Raw genomic sequence first — 24790 nt, 5'->3', positions numbered from 1 at the left:
GACTGCCAAATCGCCACCCACAGCAGGCCACCAGCAGAGGATGTGAGCAAGCACAGTGCGCTAGGACTGTGCAGCAGGAACTTCCAGTTGATGCACCAAAGCCTTAGGGAGGGCTCTGCAGTGAGGATGCGGGGAAAAGCCTTCTCCACCTTTTCAGATTCCCATTTTAGGAAACCTACCTGTTCCACCAGGGTTTTGGAGGTGTTTAATACCTGAAAGTGTACTATGTCTAATTTCAAAAAAACTCTTTATTCTGGTTTTAACACAGACAGTTTTAACTTGCTTTAATGGTCTTTTTTATTTTATTTTTTTAATGCACCGAATACTGTATTGTCCTGGGAGCTTGGCAAAGTGGAAAGTGTAGCCTGGCTTTGCTATACTCTCCCTGCAGGCTGGAGCACACAAGGGATACAATTCAAACGGCAAACGTTTCAAAACGTTTCGGCAAACGTTTCAAAAGAGTTTAATTAAACGAACAAAAATTATCCCTAATGGCTAGCGTACGCTGCTAGTGATTCTCAACGTAATCTGCTTCGGTGGTAGCCCTTGAACCTGCCACGGACTGGAGGCTAGCACTGCCTTGAGGGACCTTCGGTGAGACATTCAGCTCCTGGGAAACAGCTGGAGAGATGCTTGTCTCCGATCTCATGCTTTCGTCACCCTCGTTCTCAGCATCCTGCGTCCCGATAGGCTGAAGCGTATGAGGGATAAATCTGTGGCGTGGGCATCCAATGATGCCGATCCTGCCGGAGAAGAAGAGTGCAGCCAGGTTGTTGAGTGGATGCCCACCTGTTACATCTGGGCTAAGGGAATTGCACTGGCTGAGCTAGAGCGTCGGGGTTATACTCCACCACTTAAGACCATGGCAAAGTGGTTGGGGTGTTATATCGGGACTGGGGATACCAAGGTCCAAATGCCCATCTTGGCTATGAAGCTCGCCATGTGACCTTGTAGCAATCATCACCTCACAAGGCCAAACTAGGCAATACCTGAACTCCGTATCTGTGCCCTGAAATGCAAGTTTGTTTTTTAAAACCAGTTCGCATTTAAAATAATAATTAAAACACTGCACTTAAGGATACAGCTAAGGTCTAGTTTGGCCCTCGGTTCTCCCTCGCGGGTGATTTCTGAGAAGTTTCTAACCATAATTACCTTGAATTTCTGCTTAACCCTCAAGAAAGAAGGGCATTTTCGCTGGCCAGGTTTAATTCAAAACCATCAAACCTCCTTTGGGAAAGGTTCTGAGGCAGGGTGGAAGGAGAAAGAACTTGCCCATGTGAAGACCACCAGGTGGAAACCCTTACAAAAATGGTTTTCAATTGTAAACTATATGCTGATCTCCGCCAGCAATTTCTATATCAACTCTATATCCCCAAATGGAAACCAGAGTCAGAGGTCATACATTTTCTATTACTGCAGAATGATCAGGAACTCACCAAGTTAGTCGCTAAATATCTCTATTTGGTTTTTTGTCGTCGATATACACTGCAGACGTCTGATCTCCCTGGAGACCAAGAGATGTGACGATAGACTGCTCTGCCTCCTTTCTTTTAGCAAATGTTTTGTGCCACTGGGGAAGTGGTAATTCTGTATTGATTTGTTTTGGATGTTGTATGTGATGCCAATAAAGGTTTTACGATACGATTTCTGAGAATAAAATGGGTGTCTGGAGAACCAGGTAGGCTGCCTTGTCCTCCTTGGAGAATGGGCAGGATAAGAAACAAAGAGATAAAGATGGGAGAGTCTGGTAGCTGGAGTCCCCTTCTCCCAGTTTTCTGCTTTTGGGGTAAAGCAGACGGAATTGTTGCCAGGTGGAACAAACAGACAGAAAGGATGCATGTCACCAAAACCAACGTAGTCCATTGGCCTTAATTTGTTGGCATCCGTCTGTCTCGGGAGACAATGGAGGAGTGTGCCTTTTGGGGTGAGGTCAAGCCATTCTCATCAAAACTCAATGGTTAAGCATTCACTGGATTCTATTCTGCTAGCTTTCCTCTCTTTTGCTCTAGCAGGGTCTTCAATGTCCTTTTGCTTTCCCCATGGCCATCACATGCACAAACAAGGCAGATGCACCCAATACATTTAGAGCACATTCAAATAGGCTCGAAACTATGAGTAACTCAGATATATTTGTGAGAGAGGCCACTGCTCCCTGTTAGATTTTGTGGTCACGTATTGCGTAGAAAAGCCCTGCATTCCTTACTTGGGTTCTGGCACGACAGAGGAAAAGGGTGGCAGCTCTTCAGGAATGTAGGCTGGCTGACTTCTGCCAGCATGGAGGTAATGGTCCTGGAAAAGGTACTGAGCGCTGTCTTTAGGCATCGGCAGCAAGGTGCTCAGCACCGGCGATCGCTGGTCCATGACGCTTCGGATGGCCGGCTGCCTTACATCGGTGCTCCTTTAAGAAATAGTTTTTAAAATAAAATAAAATATGAATAAGGGAAAGGTGTCCAAGTAAGGGTGACATCATAAAGCATACCTCCCGACTGACAGCATTTTGCAGGTTTTGGGGTGCAGAATTCAATCACATACTGGAAATTTAGATTTGCAGAATTAAAATGGATTAAAGTGCTCTATTGCCTCAGGGAAACAAATCTACTAAAAAATACTGAATTTTTTTTGTGTAATTAGGAAAGTGACAAGGAAAACATGGGATGAATGAATGACCAACGGGAAAGTATGTGAATAGATGAGATACAAGCTTGCTCCATCTTCTATGACAGCCCTTGAGATATTTGAAGATGGCTAATCTTCAAATATCTCAAGAGCTGTCATAGAAGATGGAGCAAGCTTGTTTTCTCCTGCTCTGAAGCGTAGGACTTGACCCAATGGATTCAAGTTACAAGAAAGGAGATTCCGACTAAACACCAGGAAGAACTTTCCGATGGGAAGAAGAAGAGTTTGGATTTGATATCCCGTCTTTCACTCCCTTTAAGGAGTCTCAAAGCGGCTAACAATCTCCTTTCCCTTCCTCCCCCACAACAAACACTCTGTGAGGTGAGTGGGGCTGAGAGACTTCAGAGAAGTGTAACTAGCCCAAGGTCACCCAGCAGCTGCATGTGGAGGAGCGGGGAAGTGAACCCGGTTCACCAGATTACGAGTCCACCGCTCTTAACCACTGCACCACACTGGCTCCCACTGTGCGACAGTGGAACGGTCTCTTTTGGGAAGTTGTGGACCCTCCTTGCTTGGAGGTGTAGAAGCAGAAGTTGGACAGTCATCTGCCATGGATGCTTTGGCTGAGATTCCTACATTGCAGAAGCTTGGACTAGAGGACCCTTTTGGTCCCTTCCAACTCTACAATTCTATGATTCTATGATCCTCAGGCTGGAATGTGCCCTACAACTACAATAATGCCTCTTGTTCACCTGGATGGAGTGCAGAAAATTCTGACTTTTGTATGGTTGGAATGTAACCTACTGTAGGCTCCAGCCACTTCTGGCATATGGCCTTGGCAGGACTTTGGGTTAAAAAGAATGTTCCCCACCCCCGATATAAATATCTGCAATGCATCCAATAACGGAGGGGAAGGGAGAAGGGAGAAAATGAGGCCATACTTGCGATAGCGGAAAGTGACCTTCTTCACCTCCTTGGTCACGTCTGTTTTCAACTCCTTGGGTTTAGCTGTCTCTCTCAGAGCAGGATTGAATATGTTTGAGCGGAGCAGCCGGCCAACTTCCTGCTGGATTTCCTTGAGGTTCTTCTGTCTGAACGTCACAAAAGCCACGTAGGAGGAGAAGTTGTACAAGCACTAAATGCAAAAATACAATAAAAAATAAAATGGAGGTCATCTACTCTATTGTTGCAGCTTATCTTCAAGATGAGACAACCCTTAGCTGCTCTGTTCCTCCAGGCAACTGCTCTTACCTCAAAGAAATCCCTGTCTTTCTGTGTTGTTGATATTTTCCTCCTAAAATGTGGAAGAGAAGAATAAATCCACAGACAGCAACAGAGAAAGTACTCCATAAACACCTTCCTAAATGAAAGGGAGTTTCCTCGACATTCTGTCACAGTCTAGCATGACCAAGAAACAGAATCAAGACCAAACGCTGGCAGGTAAAATTCATTCTCATGCCCCAATGAAACTACCAATATCATGGCTTTTGGAAGTGGGGGCTCCCAGTCTGCAGTTTTCTCTTGCCAAAATGACAGGGGGCCCACAAATGCAGTTTCACCCTGATTTGTCTGTAGGGAGGTTAGACAATGTTGCATCAAAGCAAGTGTTATCTCATGATTCCCAGTGCATTTCCCCCCACTTCTCTTTTGCAAAAAAAACCAAAAAACAATATTTTGGGGAAGTGGGTTTGTTTGCTTTATTTCAGATATTTAAATAATACTTAATAGTCAGAATTTCTAAGTAGGGTAAATAAAATGGTTTGGAGAAAAGAAAATCTAACCATACAGAGAATAAGAACAATTAAAAATCAACATAAAATCAGAACACTACCTTAAAATGCTGGTTGAAATAAGAAAGTTGTGGGACAACTATTCTCATATAACTGACATGCTTAACTCTAATGCATTAATACAATAGAGTAAGCTGTCCTGCAGGCTTGTTTCCTTTACCTTGGGAGGAAATAGGTAATCAAGTCTATTGTCCCCATTCCTCCCCACTCTACCTGAGATACTCAGCATGAGAATCTCATGAAGTTTGAGCTTGCTGCTCCAACTCAGCCGCATGGCTCTCACCAGCCATTCTTGAGTTCCTATATCGATAATCTGGGAACTCTTACCACTTTGTTACTGTCTTTGTTTCACGGTCTAAAGCACATGAATCCAACCTTTAGAGAGTTTGTAAGTAAACCAGTTTTTACTTTGCTGAACATGTGGTCTTTTCCTATGCTGGGGAGTAGTGAGGAAATTTGAAAGCAACGCAGAAGGCGTACTAAGTATTTGCCCCAAACCTGGATCTTGGCATCCAGGAATTATTCAACATGGAGGGTCCTTGTCTAATCTCAGTTGGGAGGGAATTTCAGGCTTCAGCCCCAACCCAGGCAAAACCCATAGTTTCTAGCAGTTACAAGCCATGCAAGCTGAACCAACAGAGACTCCCTTAAGATCTCAGTGATCAGGCTGGGATGTAAGGGATTCACCAATCCTTATGATATTCTGGACCCAATTTTTTAAGGGCTTTGTAATTAATGCAGGGATGCAGGTTGCGCTGTGGGTTAAACCACAGAGCCTAGGACTTGCCAATCAGAAGGTCGGAGGTTCGAATCCCCACAATGGGGTGAGCTCCCGTTGCTCGGTCCCAGCTCCTGCCAACCTAGCAGTTCGAAAGCATGTCAAAGTGCAAGTAGATAAATAGGTACCACTCCGGTGGGAAGGTAAACGGTGTTTCCGTGCGCTGCTCTAGTTCACCAGAAGCGGCTTAGTCATGCTGGCCACATGAACTGGAAACTGTACGCTGGCCCCCTCGGCCAATAAAGCGTGATGAGCACCACAACCTCAGAGTCGGTCACAACTGGACCTAATGGTCAGGGGTCCCTTTACCTTTACCTTTAAATTAATGCATGAACCTTGAACCAGGCATGGTATCATATGTGCAAGCTTTTAAGCAATGGCTGTGGTCATCCAATCCCATCAAATCTAGCTGTAGCATTTTGCACCAGTCAGAACTCCAGGAGAGCCCCATATAGAACACACTGCAATAGGAGGCAATTGTGATTTAGTCCCATTCCATGGAAAGCTTCAGCTATAAATCAAACTGGTGCTAATGGCAGTGAAGCTGGCCAGGTTTTGGGGTTTTTTTTTTTAGCTCCGTCAAGTTGGCATTCCCAAATCATTTGCCTATTTTAGCCGCTCTCCCAGTCTCAAACCAAGAGCGTCCTCCTGGCTTATGGAAGATCTCTAAATTTGACTAAACGTGTGTTTAATATACGCAGCTGCGAGAACAAAATGCAGATCCTTCCCCTCCCCTTATGTAAATTTGCCCCAGAGGAAACTGGCAGCAATAAATATTACCTAACCCTGTCCCTGAGCCAGATATGCCTGGTTCCTTCCTCATTGTATGAGGCACTAACAAAGTAAAAGGGGAAGGAAATCTACAAAACCCGTTTAAAAAATGGCAAGGTCCTCTGCAAATACCATCTAAGGGCCCCTCTGCAACTTCACCTCTGCCTTGTTCCAAGATTTTCACCACACTTTGGCTCTGCACACACAAAGATTGGGAATCACACAGGTGGGGGGGCCAGGATGACACCCTCCAGAAAAGAGTAGAGTGTGTTTGTGTGCATTTTCCCCTCTAGGGCTGAAGCTGAATTTCTCTCTCTGGGCCCTTTTATCCTTGGAGAGAAAGTTGGGCTTCTGTGAAATGTTGTTTTGGGGGACGATGTTGCCATTTTATGACAAGAGATGTCTCTGAAGATTACATATATCGCTCTTAGGCCCCAAAGGGCTGGTGACCCCACTTCAGTTTGACTAAGGAGCTCTTTAGGGTCCGTTTCAGGGTTTAATCCGGCCCCTGTGGCAGTTTATCTGCTGGGGTAAAATCCTTTAAAAAGGTTCAACAACTTTGGTCCTCACACATGTTCACTTCATCAAATCTGGCCCTCTTTGAAAAAAGTTTGAGCACCCCTGCTTTAGGCTTAACCTTCCTAACCAGGGGGCCCTCAACTCTGGACTAAAACTCCCATCAGCCCCAGCCAGGATAGGCCGCTCTAAATTTATTTATTTATTTATTTATTTATTTTGTTAAATTTTATATACTGCCCTTCATTGTAAGATCAGAAGGTGGTTCACAATATAAAAACACAAAAATATGTAACATAATAACAAAACAATACCCCCCCCCTTTAAAAGACCACAGATTGTTTAATTAGCCAAAGGCCTGGTTATAGAGGAAAGGTTTTGCCTGGTGCCTAAAGTGATGTAACAAAGGCGCCAAGCGAGCTTTCCTGGGTGGAGCAGTCCCCAAATGGGGAGCCAGGGCAGAAAAGGCCCCTTTCTCGTGTTGCCACCCTCAGGATTGGCTCTAGCAGTCAGCAGCTATGGACCTTCCCCAGCAATACGGTTCCTGGTATTTCACATTTTCAGACGTGTGCTAAAGTTCTCTACACCAGAGTTTCCAAAGCTCCCTTCAGGTTGCCTGCAAAAGGTTTGTGAAACAGTTGGGCAGCCTATGCTCAGCCCTGCTTCTTTCTTTCTTTCTTTCTTTCTTTCTTTCTTTCTTTCTTTCTTTCTTTCTTTCTTTCTTTTCTTGACAGTGGAATTCAAGGCTCTTTTGACCAGGGGCAGATAAGGATCTTCATAATATGGTCCTGGTGCTGTCTACTAATATTCCTTAAAAATTAACCACCAGGTAAGTAGCCTTTCTCAGCCTCCTGGCTGCCAGTTGTTTTCTGGGCCCTGTTCAAGATGCTGAAAAATCCCAAGCCATTTGGCTTTTCCTGACCTGAAAAAATGCAGCAATGGGGGAAGCTCCAGCTCTGAATTTCTGCCCAACACTGCAAGTATCTAAGGTACAGAATGCAAAGGTGGCACCCTGTATTTATTTTCACTCTATCCCTGCAGCTGAATCGTGTGTGTGTGTGTGTGTGTGTGTGTGTGTTTGCAATACTTGGAATTCAGAGCCAGGCTTTCTGGTTGGGTCACTGAACAATTTTGTCATGCTGACTCTTGCAAGCACAGCATTTTTGGGCTGGGCCACCGACTGTACTCAGCCTACAATTAACCACGGAGTTGGTGCGGCTCACCCTGCCAGATCGACAAGAAGAGGGAAAATAACTCCCTGTGCCCCAAGCGACGAGGATGGCTGACAGGACGCTGCTGAACCTGCAGCTGTGCAGCACCTGCGGGTGGCAAGGCACCGCCCAAGATCACACAGATTTTGCTGCTGCAGAAGGCAGTGGCTCTCCTGTGTCTCAGGTGTGTTGGCAGCCAAGCGGCCTCGTATCAATTGGCTGCAGATGCAACGAACTGAACCCGGGACACGATGCCTTCTGTGTTTGTTTTCTTTGTTTGTTTGTTTTAATTTCAACCTTTATTATAGAAAAAACTTAAAATGCATACAATATAAAACATTACATTTCAGACATTACAAATTATAAATATACAAAAGAATATAGAAGAAAGAAAAGAAATAGAAAAAGAGATAGAAGATGATTTTATTTACAGTAAAAAAAGAACCTTCCGACTATACCCGTTGTACTATTTTGAAATAAATTCTTTTTTACACAGTTTCCTGAAAATGCAAAGTGCATGCACATGCAGGAGAACAAAGCTCAAAGTCAGGGCGTGTCCCTTGTTTCAGGTTTGGCACTTCAACACAAGGCCAGAAAGAAAGAAAGAAAAATGTGGGAAGGAAAAAGAAGCTATTTTAGGTGAGGTGAGGTGTTGAATATCCTGTTCTCCACACAAGGGGAGTCCTTTGGCAGGCTAGGCGGCCCAGGGAGAGGGAACACAAATAATACCAAGGTGCCACACTGCTTTTAGGGATTGCAGGCACCCTTAAAAACCAAGGGTGGTGCCTGAGGTTGGCAGGGTTGAGCAGCTGCTGGGATCGTAGCACAAGGGTGCAGCAGGTGCTCTGAATGAAGAAGGTCCCGGGTTCAGTCCCCAGGTATATCAAGTTGAAAGAGGTCTAACCATAGCAGGTGAGGTGGAAAAGCTTGAGATCTCAAAGAGCCACCACCAGTCAGAGTAGATAACAGGTGGGCATGATGGTCAAATGGATTTCCTTTGAGGCAGCTTCCTACAACCCGGAAGCCAGCGCTGTCTGCTTGGTTTTCACTCTGTGCACAGCCAGCTCTGAGGCAGCACAGGTTGTCTGTAACCTTCCCAAACCTTTCATGGACCAAAGCAGCTGCAAGCCAGATGCCTCAATGAGTGCTGGGGCATTTTCTTGCTCCACGCACCTCAGCAGATGTGCCTCTGCCTGCTCTACCCTATGAGGCCCTCCAAGGTTCAAGTGCCCAAGCCTCACTCAAATCCTAACCCTAGGACGGGGAGGGGAGTAAAACTCTTGATTCCACAAGAACACACTGATTCAGAAGAGATTGTAAAACATGGTACACGTGGACTCTGTGTTCCTGCCAAGTCTGCTAACCCCAGCTAAGGCCTCGCTGGAATTCTTCCTGCAAGTTAATTTGGCTGAGTCCTGCTGCTTCACCCTGGAATCATATCAGTAAAAGCTCATTCCAGGGCAATGTGCTCCCCGACAGCCTTCACTTTCCGGCTGGGAGTCTGCGCATCTTTAAGGGTGCTCTCCTCTCTCCGTGCCGGCAGTCTCGTGGGCTTTCTGAAAAAGCACAGGCCAGCAGCCCCTCGCAGCAGGTCACGTCCAGCTAAACAGGAAGGCAAATCCCCATGGGGACTTTCGTGCTGAATAAACGCAGCTTTGGTTCTGAACGCCGAGCATGAGCTTCCTGCCAACAACAAAACAGCCATGCAAGCTTTGGGGAGTGTGACCAATCTGAAATAAAGCTGCCGCTGTTTGTTTCTTTTGCTCTGCACCATCACAAAGCTCAGAGAAAGGATGCCCGAGCTGGTGCAGGAGAAATAAACTCGACTCATAAACACGTCAAAGAAATGACCTGCCAAGGTGGACCTGTGCTTTGCATGTCATTATAAGAGTTTGGGGGCTTTTTCTTGCCCTTCGAAGCCCCATACTGGAAGAAAGCTAGTGAGAGTGAGTGATTCAAAGCGGGCAAGGCTCAAGCATGCAAGCTCTTCTCCCCAGTAGCAGCCCTTCTCTCCAGTCCTCTTTCCACCACCATTAGGGTTATTAGCTGCCTGGAGGCAGTGAGGGATCAGCCTGACTTGCACCCGCACCTTTAGCAGCAGAAACCAGCAGATTAAGCTGCTCACAACACAAGAGGACCACTTGGTAATGCCTACTGATCAAGCTGCTGTCAACAGCAACAGAGGCCAGCTGAAGAGATTGGAACCCCGGGCTGGGGTCAAGAGAAGGGTGGTTAGAGACCATAAGAACATAGGACAGGTCTGAGCTGAAGGCAAATATGTGGGTAGCTTGCTGTGAGACTCCCGATTGTTTGACTCTCTTTTTTGCAACCTAAATCAGGCTGCAGAAATGAACAAAGCTAAGCAGGAATGGGTTTGGGGGGAAAGAACTATGAGCTCAGGTCAAATCCCTTGGCTCAGAGGCACCCTGTTCCTTAATTTTAACTGTAAGCTATCTGTGAGAAGGAAAACTCTGGTCCTGAACCACCGCTGCCTTGTGGGACATCTTCAGGAGTAAACCCTACACAAATCCAGAGTGAAGTCCCTAAGGCGATTGGATGGCACCTTCCAGCAACTCCTGCAGCCAAGCTGGTGCCAAACGTCTTGCTCTGCTTTCCTTTGGACCACATCAACGAGTCCGAGAGGGGGTGGTGTCTTGTTGTTTGGGCAGCCCAGGACCTCCAGACACGCTGCCCAGGCTTGTGCCCTGGGAAGGTCACTTGGTGCTGCTAACAAAGTGGCTTGACACTCCATTATCTCTTGAGAAAGACAGATGTCAACACATGCCCTTTCTACCTGGTCCTTGTTGGTACAACTTCAGGTTCTTGCAAACAAAACCTACAAAATGGATCCAGCAAGGTTGAAGCCTGAATGCCCCTGCTCTAGAGCAACTGGTAAGACTGGCAGGCTTCGGTTTGGGAGCTGTCTTATTGCCTTCTGAACAAAATTCTGTTGCGGTGCTTTTAACAGACACTGAATCTGCAGCAAGCAGAAGGAGATTGTCTTTGTCTCCATAGCATGAAAAGCCTTGTTTGCTGAGTCCTGCGTAGAAAATATCTGCTAAACTCGCAAGAGCAGGCCACACTGGTTTTTCTTCCCGGAGATGGCAACCTTAATGGGAGTGGAAGCAGTGCTGGGAAAGATGTAGTAGGGGCTGCTGTGTTTTCATGGGCTTTGTAAGGTGGCAGTCATCGCAAGGGATTTGGCCCAAGTATTTAAATTTTTTTTTTTTTTAAGTACTTGCCCCTCCCCTTCATACTGTGGCATTCATCCCACTTCTTTGCATGTTGAGACATTCCAGAGGCACAGAGCTTGCTCAAGTTTCATTTCCTTTGGAAGCAAGTGCCAGAACTTCAGTCATGCAATATTTGCCCTTCTTTACAAACGTACGCATTGAGCATAGATGGGGGAAAGTCCGCTGCTTGCACATCAGATCTCCAGGTGAAATAGCCAGCAACCTAAATGTTAAGACTCAGGTCTCTCTCTCCAAAATTACTCAAACTGCCAGCAGCAGCTAGGGATCATCCTTTGCTAGGAGCGTGGGAATAAAGGCATGCCCCCCCCTTCCAAGTATTTCCTAGCTATTCAGAAGAGTAAGAGTGCCTAAAAATTAGTTACCACGGAAGGACATTGCCAGATTTGTGCAGTCTACCAGCACACCATTGCCAAGCCCAAAACTCTCCGGCAAGGCATTGCGATAAGGCAGCCGACAGTGGTAGCCCTAATCACAGAAATATGATAGCAAATAATGTAATGAGTTTTGTTAAGTTGCAACAGCTATTTGCATGCCACCAGATCCTAAACACATTCACCCGGAGGCTATGACTGCTGATTTTAGTGACTTCTAAGGGAAAATGATGAGAATTTTAGCCTGTGATCCTAACTGATGTTATTTTGGAATGTGTCCCACTGAGTTCATTTGGACCTTACGGCCCCAATAATTTTTGCTTAAGACCTTGCACAGATTCCCTGAGTGCAGGTTTACCTGGAAGTTATGCATCCTTACTTGAAAGCAAGCCAAGCCTTCTACTGAGTTAGACCATTGGCTCATCTAGACTACAGAATCATAGAATTATAGGAAGGGACCATGAGGATCATCTTGTCCAATCTCCTGCAATGCAGAAAACTTTGGCCCAATTTGAACCCACAACTCTACCCACAACTGAGCTATCAGCATGTCCTACTTTAAGGTAAAAGTAAAAGTACCCCTGACAGTTAAGTCCAGTCACGGACAACTCTGGGGTTGCAGCACTCATCTCACTCTATAGGCCAAGGGAGCATGTGTTTGTCCGCAGACAGCTTCCGGGTCATGTGGCCAGCATGACTAAGCCACTTCTGGCAAAACCAGAGCAGTGCACGGAAATGCCCTTTACCTTCCTGCTGGAGTGGTACCTATTTATCTACTTGCACTTTGGTTTGCTTTCGAACTGCTAGGTTGGCAGGAGCTGTCCTACTTTAATTGGCAGCTATTCTCCAGGATTTCACAAGAGCCCTTCCCAGGCCAGGAACTGAACCAGTGACATTTTGCATGCAAAGTAGGTGCTCTCCAGATGAGCTACAACCCTTCCCCACTGAACTCTCTGGGATTTGCTTCCTGGTGAAAACGCTAAGGATCAGGCGGCACGTCACCCTTACCATAAAGGAATCTCAAAGGGCATTGGGTTCTGACAACCCACTCAGAAACCCAAGTTCCCACTTCTTCTGTTTTATTCCCTAGACATCTGCTGCGAAGAGCAGATGGCGTTACAGAAAAGCATTTCCTGGGCGCAGCCGTTTCCTTACTTCCCACAAGCCATGTGATGCTGATCGGACATTCCCAGCCCGAGGATGAGGATGCAGTACAGCTCGGCCAGGTGCTTTTTGGTCACTGCTAGCTTGATTTGGTTCTCCCACATCTCTCTCCTTTCCAGGGCACTGGGCTTCCTGTTTCACAAAGAAGCAAGTCATTAAAAAAAGCATTGCACAGAGCACTCTCCCACTCATGGTTAGACGAGCAAGAACACTATGTCTGCACCGGGGAATTCTGACCCAAATAAAAGAAAGCAACAGAAAGATTACCAGTAAATCATAGGGCTGGAGTGGCACGCCCTGGGACTGCCTAGCAAGACTCTGGTCAGACAAGCAAGATCCACTATGCCTGGACTATCATTAGTAGATTAGGTGATACAAAAGAACAGTAGGGTAATTGCAAATAAGGAGCAGGGAGGACCAAGGTGTTGTGTGCTAGAATGTCTCCAGGTAGGTCAGGTGTGGCTAACCTATGGTCCTCCAGAGGTTGTTGATCTCCAGCACCCATCAGACTCAGCCAGCAGAGCCAATAGCCAGGGATGATGGGAATTAAGGAGCAAGCTTGTTTTCTCCTGCTCTGGTGGTAGGACTCGAATCAGTGGCTTCAAGTAACAAGAAAGGAGATTCCGACTAAACATCAGGAAGAGCTTTCTGATGCCAGTGGGGCGGTCTATCTCAGGAGGTGGGCTCTTCTTCACTTGAGGTTTTAAAGCAGATGGCCACCTGTCATGGATGCTTTAGCTGAGATTCCTGCATGGCAGGGGGTTGGGCTAGATGAGCCTTGAGGTCCCTTACAACTCTATGATTCTTTGAATGTGATCCGACAACATCTTGGATGGCCACACCTTATTGGCCTCCCTCAAGGCTGGGGATCCTCTGTGGCCATCCAGATGTTGTTGAACCACATTCATAGAACCATGTCCCAACACCTAAGGAAGCGTTGGTGATGATCTAATCTAAATGATCTAGTTTAAGATCTCACCTGGGTCAACACAAAACAAAACAAGTAGGTGTTGGGCCATAAGGCAGCTGCCAATTCAAACAAAAGTTGGTTTGACTCATTTGTTTGACCTGTACGCTGTAAGCTGTCTTTGAAAGGTATTTATATTTTGAAAGGTAACCTAAAAGTCTGTTTCAAGGGGAAGACAGTGGGGACGACAACATTATGGCTGAGTTCAATGCAGGAAATAGCTTTCGGCTGCTGTGGACTCACCTGAAACCCCCAGGGAAGCAAGAGGGTTGGTGCCCCTTGCAAACACGCGAGGGGCAACAGAGGAGAGATACCCAGGCCAAGGCACTAGTGAAAGTAGGTTTGGGTGCATTTGTGGAGAAAGAAGGGAGAGTTCTGTCCACTTTTCTCCCCCCCTTTTTTCTTTAAGAAGAGGAGTTTGGATTTAATATCTTGCTTTATCACTACATTTTAATATTTTAATGTTCCATTATTTTAATGTTGTATTTTATTTTTGTTTTTAAGTTGTAATCATTCTTATTGTTTTTATTATTGTTTGTAAGCTGCTCTGAGCCCGGCCTTGGCTGGGGAGGGCGGGGTATAAATAAAAAATTATTATTATTATTATTATTATTACCCAAAGGAGTCTCAAAACGGCTAACATTCTCCTTTGCCTTCCTCCCCCACAACAAACACTCTGTGAGGTGAGTGGGGCTGAGAGACTTCAGAGAAGTGTGACTAGCCCAAGCTGCATGTGGAGGAACAGAGACGCGGACCTGGTTCACCAGATTACGAGTCTACCACTACACCACATTGGCTCTCAGTTCTGTCCACTTTTCAACAGTTCGTGCAACACCCACCACCCCAGCTTCTGCTGGTCTTAGGCCACATCCACCGATGCAGAACCCTAACCCTAACTCCCAACTTCAGACTATTCACCCATTAGTCACCTGAGCACTGGCAACTCTCCAAGGTCTTGGGCTTGAGGTCTCGTGGCTTGTGATCTTTCTAACAAGCACAAATCGGGTCTTGAAGCAAAGCACACCAACACTGAATATATAGAGCAATAGCCCTTTCTAAACATGACAGGACTCCGCTTAAGACACACATCCAAGCGATTTTACTCACCCCATGAAAGATTTGGGTTTCATCTCCAAGGCTAATTTTTCCAGATAAAAATTCAGATAGTACAGCAGAGCCATGAGAAAATCATCTAGCTGCCGGCACCTAGAGCAGAATTTAAGAACAGAGCAAAACACCACGTCGCCCATGTAAACTTCTTCACAGGGGAGCAGTTTTCTTTTGCTGAATGCAGCCCACTGGGCAATGGCACCTGGGTACCCTTCACAATAGGGACACAGGTGGCACTGTGGGTTAAACCACAGAGCCTAGGACTTGCTGATCAGAAGGTCGGCGGTTCGAATCCCCGCGACAGGGTGAGCTCCCGTTGCTCGGTCCTTGCTCCTGCCAACCTAGCAGTTCGAAAGCAAGTCCAAATGCAAGTAGATAAATAGGGAAGGTAAACGGCGTTTCCATGTGCTGCTCTGGTTTGCCAGAAGCGGCTTAGTCCTGCTGGCCACATGACCCAGAAGCTGTACGCCGGCTCCCTTGGCCAATAAAGTGAGATGAGCGCCGCAACCACAGAGTCGTCTGCGACTGGACCTAATGGTCAGGGGTCCCTTTACCTTTACCCTTCACAATACCCAACGTTCATGCCCAACGTGGGGCTCGAACCCTTGACCCTGAGATTAAAGGTCTCCTGCTCTACCAACTGAGCTATCCCAGCAGCCTATTATGTGTGAAGACCCAGAGGGTCACTTAACCATAATGGGATTTTAGAATAAGGGATAATTAATTGGCCCTCCCAATCATCGTCATTCCCACTTAAGAAGAAGAAGAAGAGTTTGGATTTGATATCCCGCTTTATCACTACTCGAAGGAGTCTCAAAGCGGCTAACATTCTCCTTTCCCTTCCTCCCCCACAACAAACACTCACAACATTGGTATCGGAAGAAGTGTGCATGCACACGAAAGCTCATACCAAGAACTAACTTAGTTGGTCTTTAAGGTGCTACTGGAAGGATTTTTTTGTTTTGTTTTGACTATGGCAGACCAACACGGCTACCTATCTGTAACTGGAACTATGGAAGGCACCACATTGAACCGCATGAAATGGAAGTCCATCAACCGGTATCTGAAGAAGTGTGCATGCACACCAAAGCTCATACCAAGAACTAACTTAGTTGGTCTTTAAGGTGCTACTGGAAGGAATTTTTTTTGTTTTGAACAAACACTCTGTGAGGCGAGTGGGGCTGAGAGACGTCAAAGAAGCGTGACTAGCCCAAGGTCACCCAGCAGCTGCATGTGGAGGAGCGGAGATGCGAACCCGGTTCCCCAGATTACGAGACTACCACTCTTAACCACTACACCACACTGGCTCTCTCTTAACCCACAAAGCTTACTGCATGACCTTGGGATGGTCATTCTCTCTTAGCCTAACCTCCCTCGCAGGGTTTTTGTGAAGATGTGGGAATAATAAGAGGTGGGAATAATGCATGCGGTCTGAGGTCCTTGGAACAAGGCTGGTGGGGGCGGGGGTGAGTGGGATGCAAATAATTCCAAGCAGGCAAAAACATTGAGCCAGTGAAAGGTGTGGTCTGGGGAGAGGAGAATCATAAAACCTTAGAACTGTAGGGCTGAAAGGGACCCTGAGGGTCATCTAGTCCAACCCCCTGCAATGCAGGAATCTGAAGATGCCCCATACGGAGATCGAACCTGCAACCTTGACATTATCAGCACCACACACTAACCAACTGAGAAGTAGCCTGGCAAGTGTTTCAAGGACCACACAGAAAGCCGTGGAGGGCCACATTTGGCCCCCAGGCCTGATGTTCCCCAGCCCTGCTTTGCAATGCTAAAAGCAGCACATATATTAACCCAGATCCCTTATTAATCTCCTGTTGCAGGTGAAGTGCTGACCCGGACAATCCCTTGCCCCAGGTCTGCTCATATGATTGACTAAGATTTCTGCAACAGCCCCATTTCATACTTAAAATGGAAGTGTAGCGAGAAGCAGCTGCAAGGTTACTTGTCAGAGGATGTGATGGTTGTGATTTCTGACATTTCCCCTCTCACGGAATTGTCTATATGCCAAAGATATCTTTCAGAATTCAGGTCTTGATGACACAGGATTTGGCAACCTCTCCACTAACATCTGACTTGGTTTTTACAGGGTGCCGTAAAATATATTTTTCTTTTTTAAAAAAAATGAAGTGAAAACATCCCACTGTGAAATGCAAATACCAAATGGCATACCTCATAACTAAAGAGAAAGAATGGATGCGAAAGGAATCGTCTTCGTGGGCCAGAAACAGGGCAGCGTCTGAAAACATTCAAAATGAAAATTTTAAAAATCTGTAGCATTGCATTCTTGTCCAGCCCTGCAAAGTGTCTGCAAACTATCTCAGAGAAGGTTTTTACATAAATCAAGTTTTGTTTGCCTATATTTTTAAACTAAACTTCCTCCACGGAGCTCAGAGTGGTCCACCCATTTTATTCCCCCCTCTAGCCCTGTGAACTAAGCTGTGAATAAATTACTGTCCCCAAATCACCCAGTGAGCTTTACACCTGGGAGGATTTGAACCCAAGTCTCTCCGGTCCTTGTCAAACCTATGGAAAATCACATTCGCTGAACTTGCTTCCAGTTCTGATTTGTTTTAACCGTTAGGCTTGGCCATGTCGGCAGAATGGAAGATGGCAGGATCCCCAAGGATGTACTCTAAGCGGAGCTGGCTAAAGGCACCAGGCCAGTTGGCAGACCAACTCTGTGTTACAAAAATGTCTGCAAACATGACATTAAGACTGCTAATATCAACCCCACCGTGTGGGAATCCCTTGCAGACAACTGTAATGCCTGGAGACAGACAGGCAGGCTGTGCATCCATAGCAGTGACTGGGGGGGAATGACCACTGGGAGAAGCGCCGAGAGAAGAAACAACTGGATGCCTTTCTTTGCCCCAGCTGCAACAAAACATGTCTCTCCCATATCGGTCTCTATACCCAAAGCAGGAGCTGTAACTTTCCAACATTTTGACTTCACCCCTCAAAGGCGCACTCCTCCTTTGTCTCCCAAGACAGGCAGATGCCAACAACAACCAGTTTAAGAAAAGGGGCAGAGAAAGAAGGAACTATGCAAGGGGTTGGGGAATAATAATAATAATAATAATAATAATAATAATAATAATAATAATAATTTATTATTCATACCCGCCCCCCATCAGGTTGAGTTTCCCCAGCCACTCTGGGTGGCTCCCAATCAAGCGTTAAAAACAGTACAGCATTAAGTATTAAAAACTTCCCTAAACAAATCACATGGAATCCTAAAACACGCTTACTAAGAACAAATCACATGGAATTCACTTATCTCCAAGTAGACAGGTTTAGGACTGCCCTATAAGGGATTGGTGTAACTTGAGATGGGAGTAAGGAAAACAGCCCATTAAATTTGGGTTGGTTTTATTTGCCCTGCTTTCTTTCACCTTAAGATAACAGCATGCCTCCTTCCAGGGAGAACAGAAGTGGGTGCGGTTTGGGTGTAGGGCTCCGTCAGTAATCCCAGGGATTCTACCTGGAAAACTCTGCCACTGAGTTTGCACCAGGAGATGTGTGGAGTGATGGATGCACGTCACTATTGTGGCAGGCTTGGAGTTTATCAAAGCTGCATCAGGCGTGACCCAAGAGGAATAAGCAAGTCGTCCAGGTCTAGTTTTCATGGAGGCGGTAAAAATGCGTCTGGGTGGTTCACCTTTAGACTGCAGGTGAGACTCACTTGACTGAAAGCTCCTCTGTACAAAAGCAGTCCCTGCATATAGAAATCTACCAAGTCAGGGAAAGGGGCCAAATTAATACTAGGGCTTTTTTTTGCACTTAATGTACATGTTTGTAAAAATACAAATTACATCTATTTTGGTCCTTAATGGCTGTAGGCACATCATGCCTTTGAAGCACATCCAAAGCACACAGGCACATCCTTCAAAGAATTCTGGGCACAGTAGTGTGTTAAGGGTTGCTGAGAAATGCATCGACAGTGCCTATAATCCTTTGAAGGGGAAAATGTGCTTAAAAACACACAGAGAGTACTAGTCTAGCCTTCTCCTCATCATCTATTTTTCTACATGGAGTGTGGAGGGGTTTTTTCTTCTTCTTTTTTGTATGGAGGAACATTAAATCATTTTTGCTCCCACCTGCAGTCTGCTCTGAAATGCTATTACCCAGACACAGGGTTTTCCATCTCCATAAGAACACAGCTTCTTCTAGCACATTTTGACAACTTGTCTACGCTGGATTGACCTCTGGGTAGACAGTCTTTCCTGTCCATAAAGATTTCCAAAATCCCAGTCCAAATTTAAGGTCTTGCAACGTTTTTTGAAGCTGACCCAACTTTTCAAAGGAAAACTGCAAGGCGGTCCTCCTAGGGCCATACAATTAGAATGCTAGAGGAAAACAATGCGCTTAGAAATTATTATTACTGTTAAAGCTGATTTAGCAATTTATACCACACCTTATTTACAAAGAAATGTAAGGGGGCTTACATGCCAAGCATAGGAAGCTGAAAGGCCACACAACAGAGAGAAGGATAGGCAGGGAGTTTCTGATGAGAGTGGAAATGCATGCCCACTTCCTTCTCCCTCTCCCTGCATTCTGAATAGTCTGCTCTGGGCAGGCGTATACCTGCAGCACATGAGAATGACTTTAGGTGCACTGCTGCATTCATTGTGCTTACCTGCTCTGCACTTTCCCAAGCATTAACCAGCTCTAGTCAAACAAAAGTGCACTGAAATAGTGCCTTTGTAATACTTGCTTTGTTCGCAAATATACAAAAGCAGCTACGTATGCCTTCAGGCGAAGCCAGAGTAGTGTAGTGTTTGAAGGCTCAAGAGTAAAAGCCGAGAGACCCAGGACCAAATTGTTCAGCCATGGAAGACACTGGGTAACCAGTCAGTCTCTCTCTCAGCCTCACCTACGCTGCAAGGCTGTTGTTGTGCTACACTACCTTGAGCTTCTGGAAGAAAGGTGGGACATGAATGTTTTAATTAGGGTTTCCACCATGTTTCAAACAGGGAAAATCCGGACAGAAAAGTTGTTGAGCATTTTTTGGGCAGAGTTGTTGAGCTTTATTCGTCAGAAACGACACTGCCAAAATAGATTGCCATACGTTCGGATTTTCCTGGGCATTTTCGTGATTTCCACCCCAGATGTATGGTAACCCTAGTTACCGTATTTTTTGCTCTGTAAGACTCACTTTTCCCCTCCTAAAAAGTAAGGGGAAATGTGTGTGTGTCTTATGAAGCAAATGCAGACTGCGCAGCTATCCCAGAAGCCAGAACAGCAAGAAGGATTGCTGCTTTCACTGCACATCAATTCCTCTTGCTGTTCTGGCTTCTGAGATTCAGAATATTTTTTTTCTTGTTTTCCTCCTCCAAAAACTAGGTGTGTCTTGTGGTCTGGTGCATCTTATAGACCGAAAAATACGGTAATAAATGTCCCCTCCAGCTCAGTCCCCTGTTGTTTCCAATACAGCAAAATGCAGTGCTCTTTGTCTGAGTCTCCCGAGATTCAGGCTTACTGCACCTTCTCTGCCCTTCCCATAGGCTCCGATTCACATCACATCCCAATGGCAGGAGAGACAGAGAAACAGAGAGATTTCCAGATGACCAAGTGAAACACTGCCACTTACCAGTCCATTAAGAAACATTTGCCAAACCTCGGTCACACCTACATGTGTTGGGCAAAAACCATAATGAAGCCCATTTGTGCAATCCGAGATAGTAAAATGTTGTAACCAATGCTATGAAGATGCCATTATGAAAGAAGAGGCTGGCACCATGATGCGATATAGAAAAGGAGGTTGCCTTTCTGCCTTCCCCTGCTCCATATAGACTGGAAATCTTGCATGACTCAAGTTATTTCCATGACTGGAGCCTTTCTGTGCAAAACACCCACTCCCTGTTTGGTCTGTAGCGCATAGGACTGCCGTTGCTGGTTCTGTGCAAGACTGTTAAGGTGGACGGTGCTCTTGGCTCCCACAGCTGGAAGGGACAAAGAAGCTATTTCTTTGATTTTTATGATTCTTAGGTATGCTGGACACAAGCCATTTAGGCCAAGTAAACAAGTGCTGTTGACTCGGGATGACACTGAGATCAGCAACCCTTGGAACAATCTCAAGGATAGCGGAGAAGATCGATAAGCTGCAACTAACTTGGCAATTCAGCACCCACACTTACACTTAACGTCTTCTAGAGAAATCAGTTCCTTTTGCAATCGCTTCAACAGCCGAGGAGACTTATCTTCTTGGAGACTTCTCCGTACGGCAAAGATATCTCGGAAAAAAACAGGATCCGGTCTGCAGATAAAATGGAGGGTGGGTAGGACTTGCATTTCATTTAATTGGGCACATGCCAAGGCAACTCTGGAGCTAAACTCTGGGATGTTCTCTTTCCAGGTAACCTTGATTACGTTGAAAACAAAGGCAGAATTCAGCCTTATATGGGCACATGAAGCTTCCTTATTGGTCTCTCGAGCCTTCAATATCCACAAAGGGGTGGCACTTAGGACATCCACAACACACATTTAAAGCACTGTCATACCACTTTAACAGCCATAGCTCCCTCCCCCAAGAATCCTGGGAACTGTAGTTTGAGGGTGTTGGGAATTGTAGTTCCAAGAGAGGATTCCTAGCAACTACAGTTCCCAAGATTCTTTGGGGGAAACCAGGACTGATTGAAGTAGCATAAGAGGGCTTTGAATGTATGGTGTGGATGTGACCTGGAGGGGAAACTCTTTGCAAGACGCAGTGATGAAAATGGCCCAGTTTGTGCAGCCATCTTCCCATCCTACCGATGCAGATGGCCTGTGGACCCGTTCTTTCTCATAGTTGAGGGCGTGGCTCCTCAAATGATCAATTGTAGCTAAGGCATTATGGGATGCAGGTGCAGAAGAGGGGAGGGGAGATACATCAGATGTATGTATGGTGTACACATCAGCAAAAAAGCAGGCCTGTGATGTTGTGTTGCTATTGTTCCCACTTTACAGACAGGGAAGAGGGGCCAAACAAGCAGCTTGCCCAAACATGTTTGCAGCTAAGCAGGCACAGAGGTGGCCCATGACATTGGGGCACAAAATCCGAATGGCAACCCTCGTGGCAATGGCAACAATATAATAATAGACCAAATAATTGACCTTTAATGGTGCACTTGAGGCAGGCCACCTCACTCTACCTAGAATGAATTGGAACTCCTGTCTCAAGCGTCACAAAGGAGAACTTTTTAAAACCAATCATTTTATTTTTAAAAAATAAATAAATTGGTGACATCGGTGGGATTCCCTTACCATCCAGGTCAGGCTCAGACCATTTCTCCATCTATCCCAATACTGCCTACCTTGGCAGGCAACAGCTCTCCAGGATCTCAGGCCTTGGTCTTTGCTGGGGATCAAACCTAGGGCCTTCTGCATTGAGCTATGTTCCATCCCCAAAGGTACGTCCAGTCTCTTCCCCTTCCCTTCCCCAAATACAGGATTTGCGTGGGATTTGAATCCAGGACTTCTTACATCCTTGCCAGGACCACAGACTATAGTCAGGGCATTTCAAGCTCTGCTGATTTTTAAACTGGGTCACCTGTCTGGCGTTTTTGTGGCCGTCTCTTGGAAGTGGATGGTTTTCCCTTTCTTTGACTTCTTCTCCACTTCCTTATCTTCCTCCTTAGGATGAGCACTGCAATACCAAACAGAGGGGGGTTTTCGGTAATGGCAGTGGCATACAACTACACAGGAAAGAGACCTCACCATGCGTCTCTCAACCACAGAGTGAGCCCAGCAGAGAGGAATGGCAGCATGTCCAATGCCAGTTTAGGATGCAATCTTGCCCCTGCCCACTATAATTCAGCTAGGATACTTGGTTTTTTTAATTTTCCAAAGCCCCACCATCCACAACATTTCTGAGTTGATCTGTTCGTCCTCCATCCTTAATAATCCCCCCCCCCCAAAAAAAAATGAATACCAAAGGCAAGGGGGAAACAGGTTCAGGGATTGGACAGGTGGTTCTTTATGACATCACAGCATGCTCAACCAATCAGCGTGGGGTATCTTCTGCTTCAAAATTACAGAGATGTTTTCATTTTTATTCTTGCAGAGATTGAAGGAATGGGTATGTTTGGACCAATTGCACTTAGGGAGAGATGAGGCATACTACTAGATGCTTTCACAGCTGGAAAGAGCAGCATCCTGCAAACTCAGGCTCTTTTCAGTTGTCACTTTGTTTACTGTGGAATACCTCTTCTTACCTCCCATTGCTGCCAAGAGTTCTATCAGGCCTGACATTTGCCTCCATTCAGAGGCAAAGAAAAAACATTTCAGTTCCTCCATGCTTTTGGAAAACAAGGATTTTATTTACTAAAATGTATTGGTTTCCTCCTGCTGATTATAATCTGCTATTGTTGGAAATGTCGTAGATTCCATTGGTTTTATTGATTTTAATGGACTCTGCAAGGGGGGGGGGGAATCATGCTGCAAGGCCAGGCGCTTCATAAACTAGCTCACTGGCAAGTGATACGAAATCACGATAACCACAAACAGAAACGCAACAAAGTCAGACAGAAAGGGACACTGAATCCTTACCATGCAAATTCAAGACTTCGGCTGTCATCTTTCCAGTACCACAAGCCAGGGTTAACTTTCGTGAACTGCAAACATTTCGGAATACACAAGTATTGAGGCGTTAATTCAAACCATTTCATCATTTTCATGTTCGATTTTCAGCTCCAAAAACTCCAGCGAGTTCATAAGCCTGACCGATAAGCCCAATGCCATGTGCTTCTAAAGAATGGCGATTCAATGTACACCCAAAACCAGGGCTGGAACAACCACTGGGACATTATCAAGCAACCTCCAGGGATATTATTTCATGGTATTATTCTTAAAAAAAAGACTGATGTCGTGAGCCACCAAGCCTTAAAAATACAACTTTTCCTAAAGGCTTTCACAATATTGGCCACCGGTGTATATAAAGGCCAGTGGTCTATCTAATACTCCTAATCATAAAAAATAATCAAGGCATTGACTGAATATTTCCAACTGCCTACTTAAAAACAGCAACAACCGATGCCAACTGGTCGTTTCAAGTTTGTGACCATCAGAAACACTATGGATAGGGATGGAAGGTGAAATAAATATATATGAACACATATAGTGTTGTCCGACCTGTGGGGTGTCCTCCCATCATATGTCAATGAGATAAATAAGCATACAGCTATTAGGAAACTTCTGAAGGCAGCCCTGTATCGGGAAGTTTTTAATGTTTGAGGTTTAATAATAATAATAATAATAATAATAATAATAATAATAATAATTTATTATTTATACCCCGCCCATCTGGCTGGGTTTCCCCAGCCACTCTGGGCGGCTTCTAACAGAACGCTAAAATACAATAACCTATTAAACATTAAAAGCTTCCCTAAACAGGGCTACCTTCAGATGTCTTCGTAAAGTCTGGTAGTTGTTTTTCTCTTTGACATCTGGTGGGAGGGCGTTCCAAAGGGTGGGTGCCACTACCGAGAAGGCCCTCTGCCTGGTTCCCTGTAACCTCACTTCTCGCAAAGAGGGATCCGCCAGAAAGCCCTCGGCAGTGGATCTCAGTGTCCGGGCTGAACGATGGGGGTGGAGACGCTCCTTCAGGTATACTGGACTGAGGCCGTTTAGGGCTTTAAAGGTCAGCACCAACACTTTAAATTGTGCTCGGAAACGTATAATGTTGGAAGCTGCCCAGAGTGGTTGGGACAACCCAGTCAGTTGGGGGGGTTCCACTAATAATAATAATAATGCAAGCCAGTTGTATTCCTCAAGTAAGATTTAATTCATAAAAGGTTAGACAGCCAAAATGGTGCAGTGGTTAAAGTGTCTGCCTGGGACCTGGGAGACCAGGGTTCAAATCCCCACTCAGCCATGGAGTTCACTGGTTGATCTTGGAGCTCATCATGGTCTCTCAGCCTGACCTACCTCACAGGGCTGTTGAGAGGGTAAAATGAGGGGCGGAGGCCCAATGTAGGCCCTATTGGGGGCTTTTGGTAGAAAGGTGGGGTAGAAACGTAATAGGTAAATAAACGAAGCATGTCAACACCCACAAACTGAAAACTGCTCCTGAATTGTGGATACAAGAGTGGGCGCCTCTAATATTTGGGTTTGAAGAGGGGATTTTGACAGGTGAAGATTGCACGACGACCCAGCTATGAAAGGTGCAAGCAGGGCCGGATTTAGGTTTGAGGAGGCCCTTAGTTACTGAAGGTAATGGGGCCCTTTATATGTCCAGCTGTCCTTTGCCAA

At 45.7% G+C, this 24790-nt stretch overlaps 1 protein-coding gene across 1 annotated transcript in view; it reads right to left on the bottom strand.

Moving 5' to 3' along the window:
* Nucleotides 1–447: 447 nt before the first annotated feature.
* The window catches only part of PPP1R36 (protein phosphatase 1 regulatory subunit 36), a gene marked incomplete at its 5' end in the record, with an annotated part of 66464 nt that continues 42121 nt past the window's right edge, over nucleotides 448–24790 (bottom strand). Inside the window, 10 exons of the mRNA XM_083754577.1 lie at nucleotides 448–743; nucleotides 2204–2398; nucleotides 3558–3751; nucleotides 3868–3910; nucleotides 12463–12603; nucleotides 14546–14644; nucleotides 16733–16799; nucleotides 20701–20819; nucleotides 22092–22187; nucleotides 23090–23154. Coding sequence (XP_083610703.1) covers nucleotides 509–743; nucleotides 2204–2398; nucleotides 3558–3751; nucleotides 3868–3910; nucleotides 12463–12603; nucleotides 14546–14644; nucleotides 16733–16799; nucleotides 20701–20819; nucleotides 22092–22187; nucleotides 23090–23154 — 1254 coding nt within the window. The 3' untranslated portion in view covers nucleotides 448–508. The remainder of the gene's footprint in view (nucleotides 744–2203; nucleotides 2399–3557; nucleotides 3752–3867; nucleotides 3911–12462; nucleotides 12604–14545; nucleotides 14645–16732; nucleotides 16800–20700; nucleotides 20820–22091; nucleotides 22188–23089; nucleotides 23155–24790) is intronic.

This window comes from Podarcis gaigeae, assembly GCF_964106915.1.
Source record: "Podarcis gaigeae genome assembly, chromosome: 1".
Lineage (NCBI taxonomy): Eukaryota > Metazoa > Chordata > Lepidosauria > Squamata > Lacertidae > Podarcis > Podarcis gaigeae.
The sequence above is the reverse complement of the archived record's forward strand: the minus strand, read 5'-3'. Positions and strand labels throughout refer to the sequence as shown.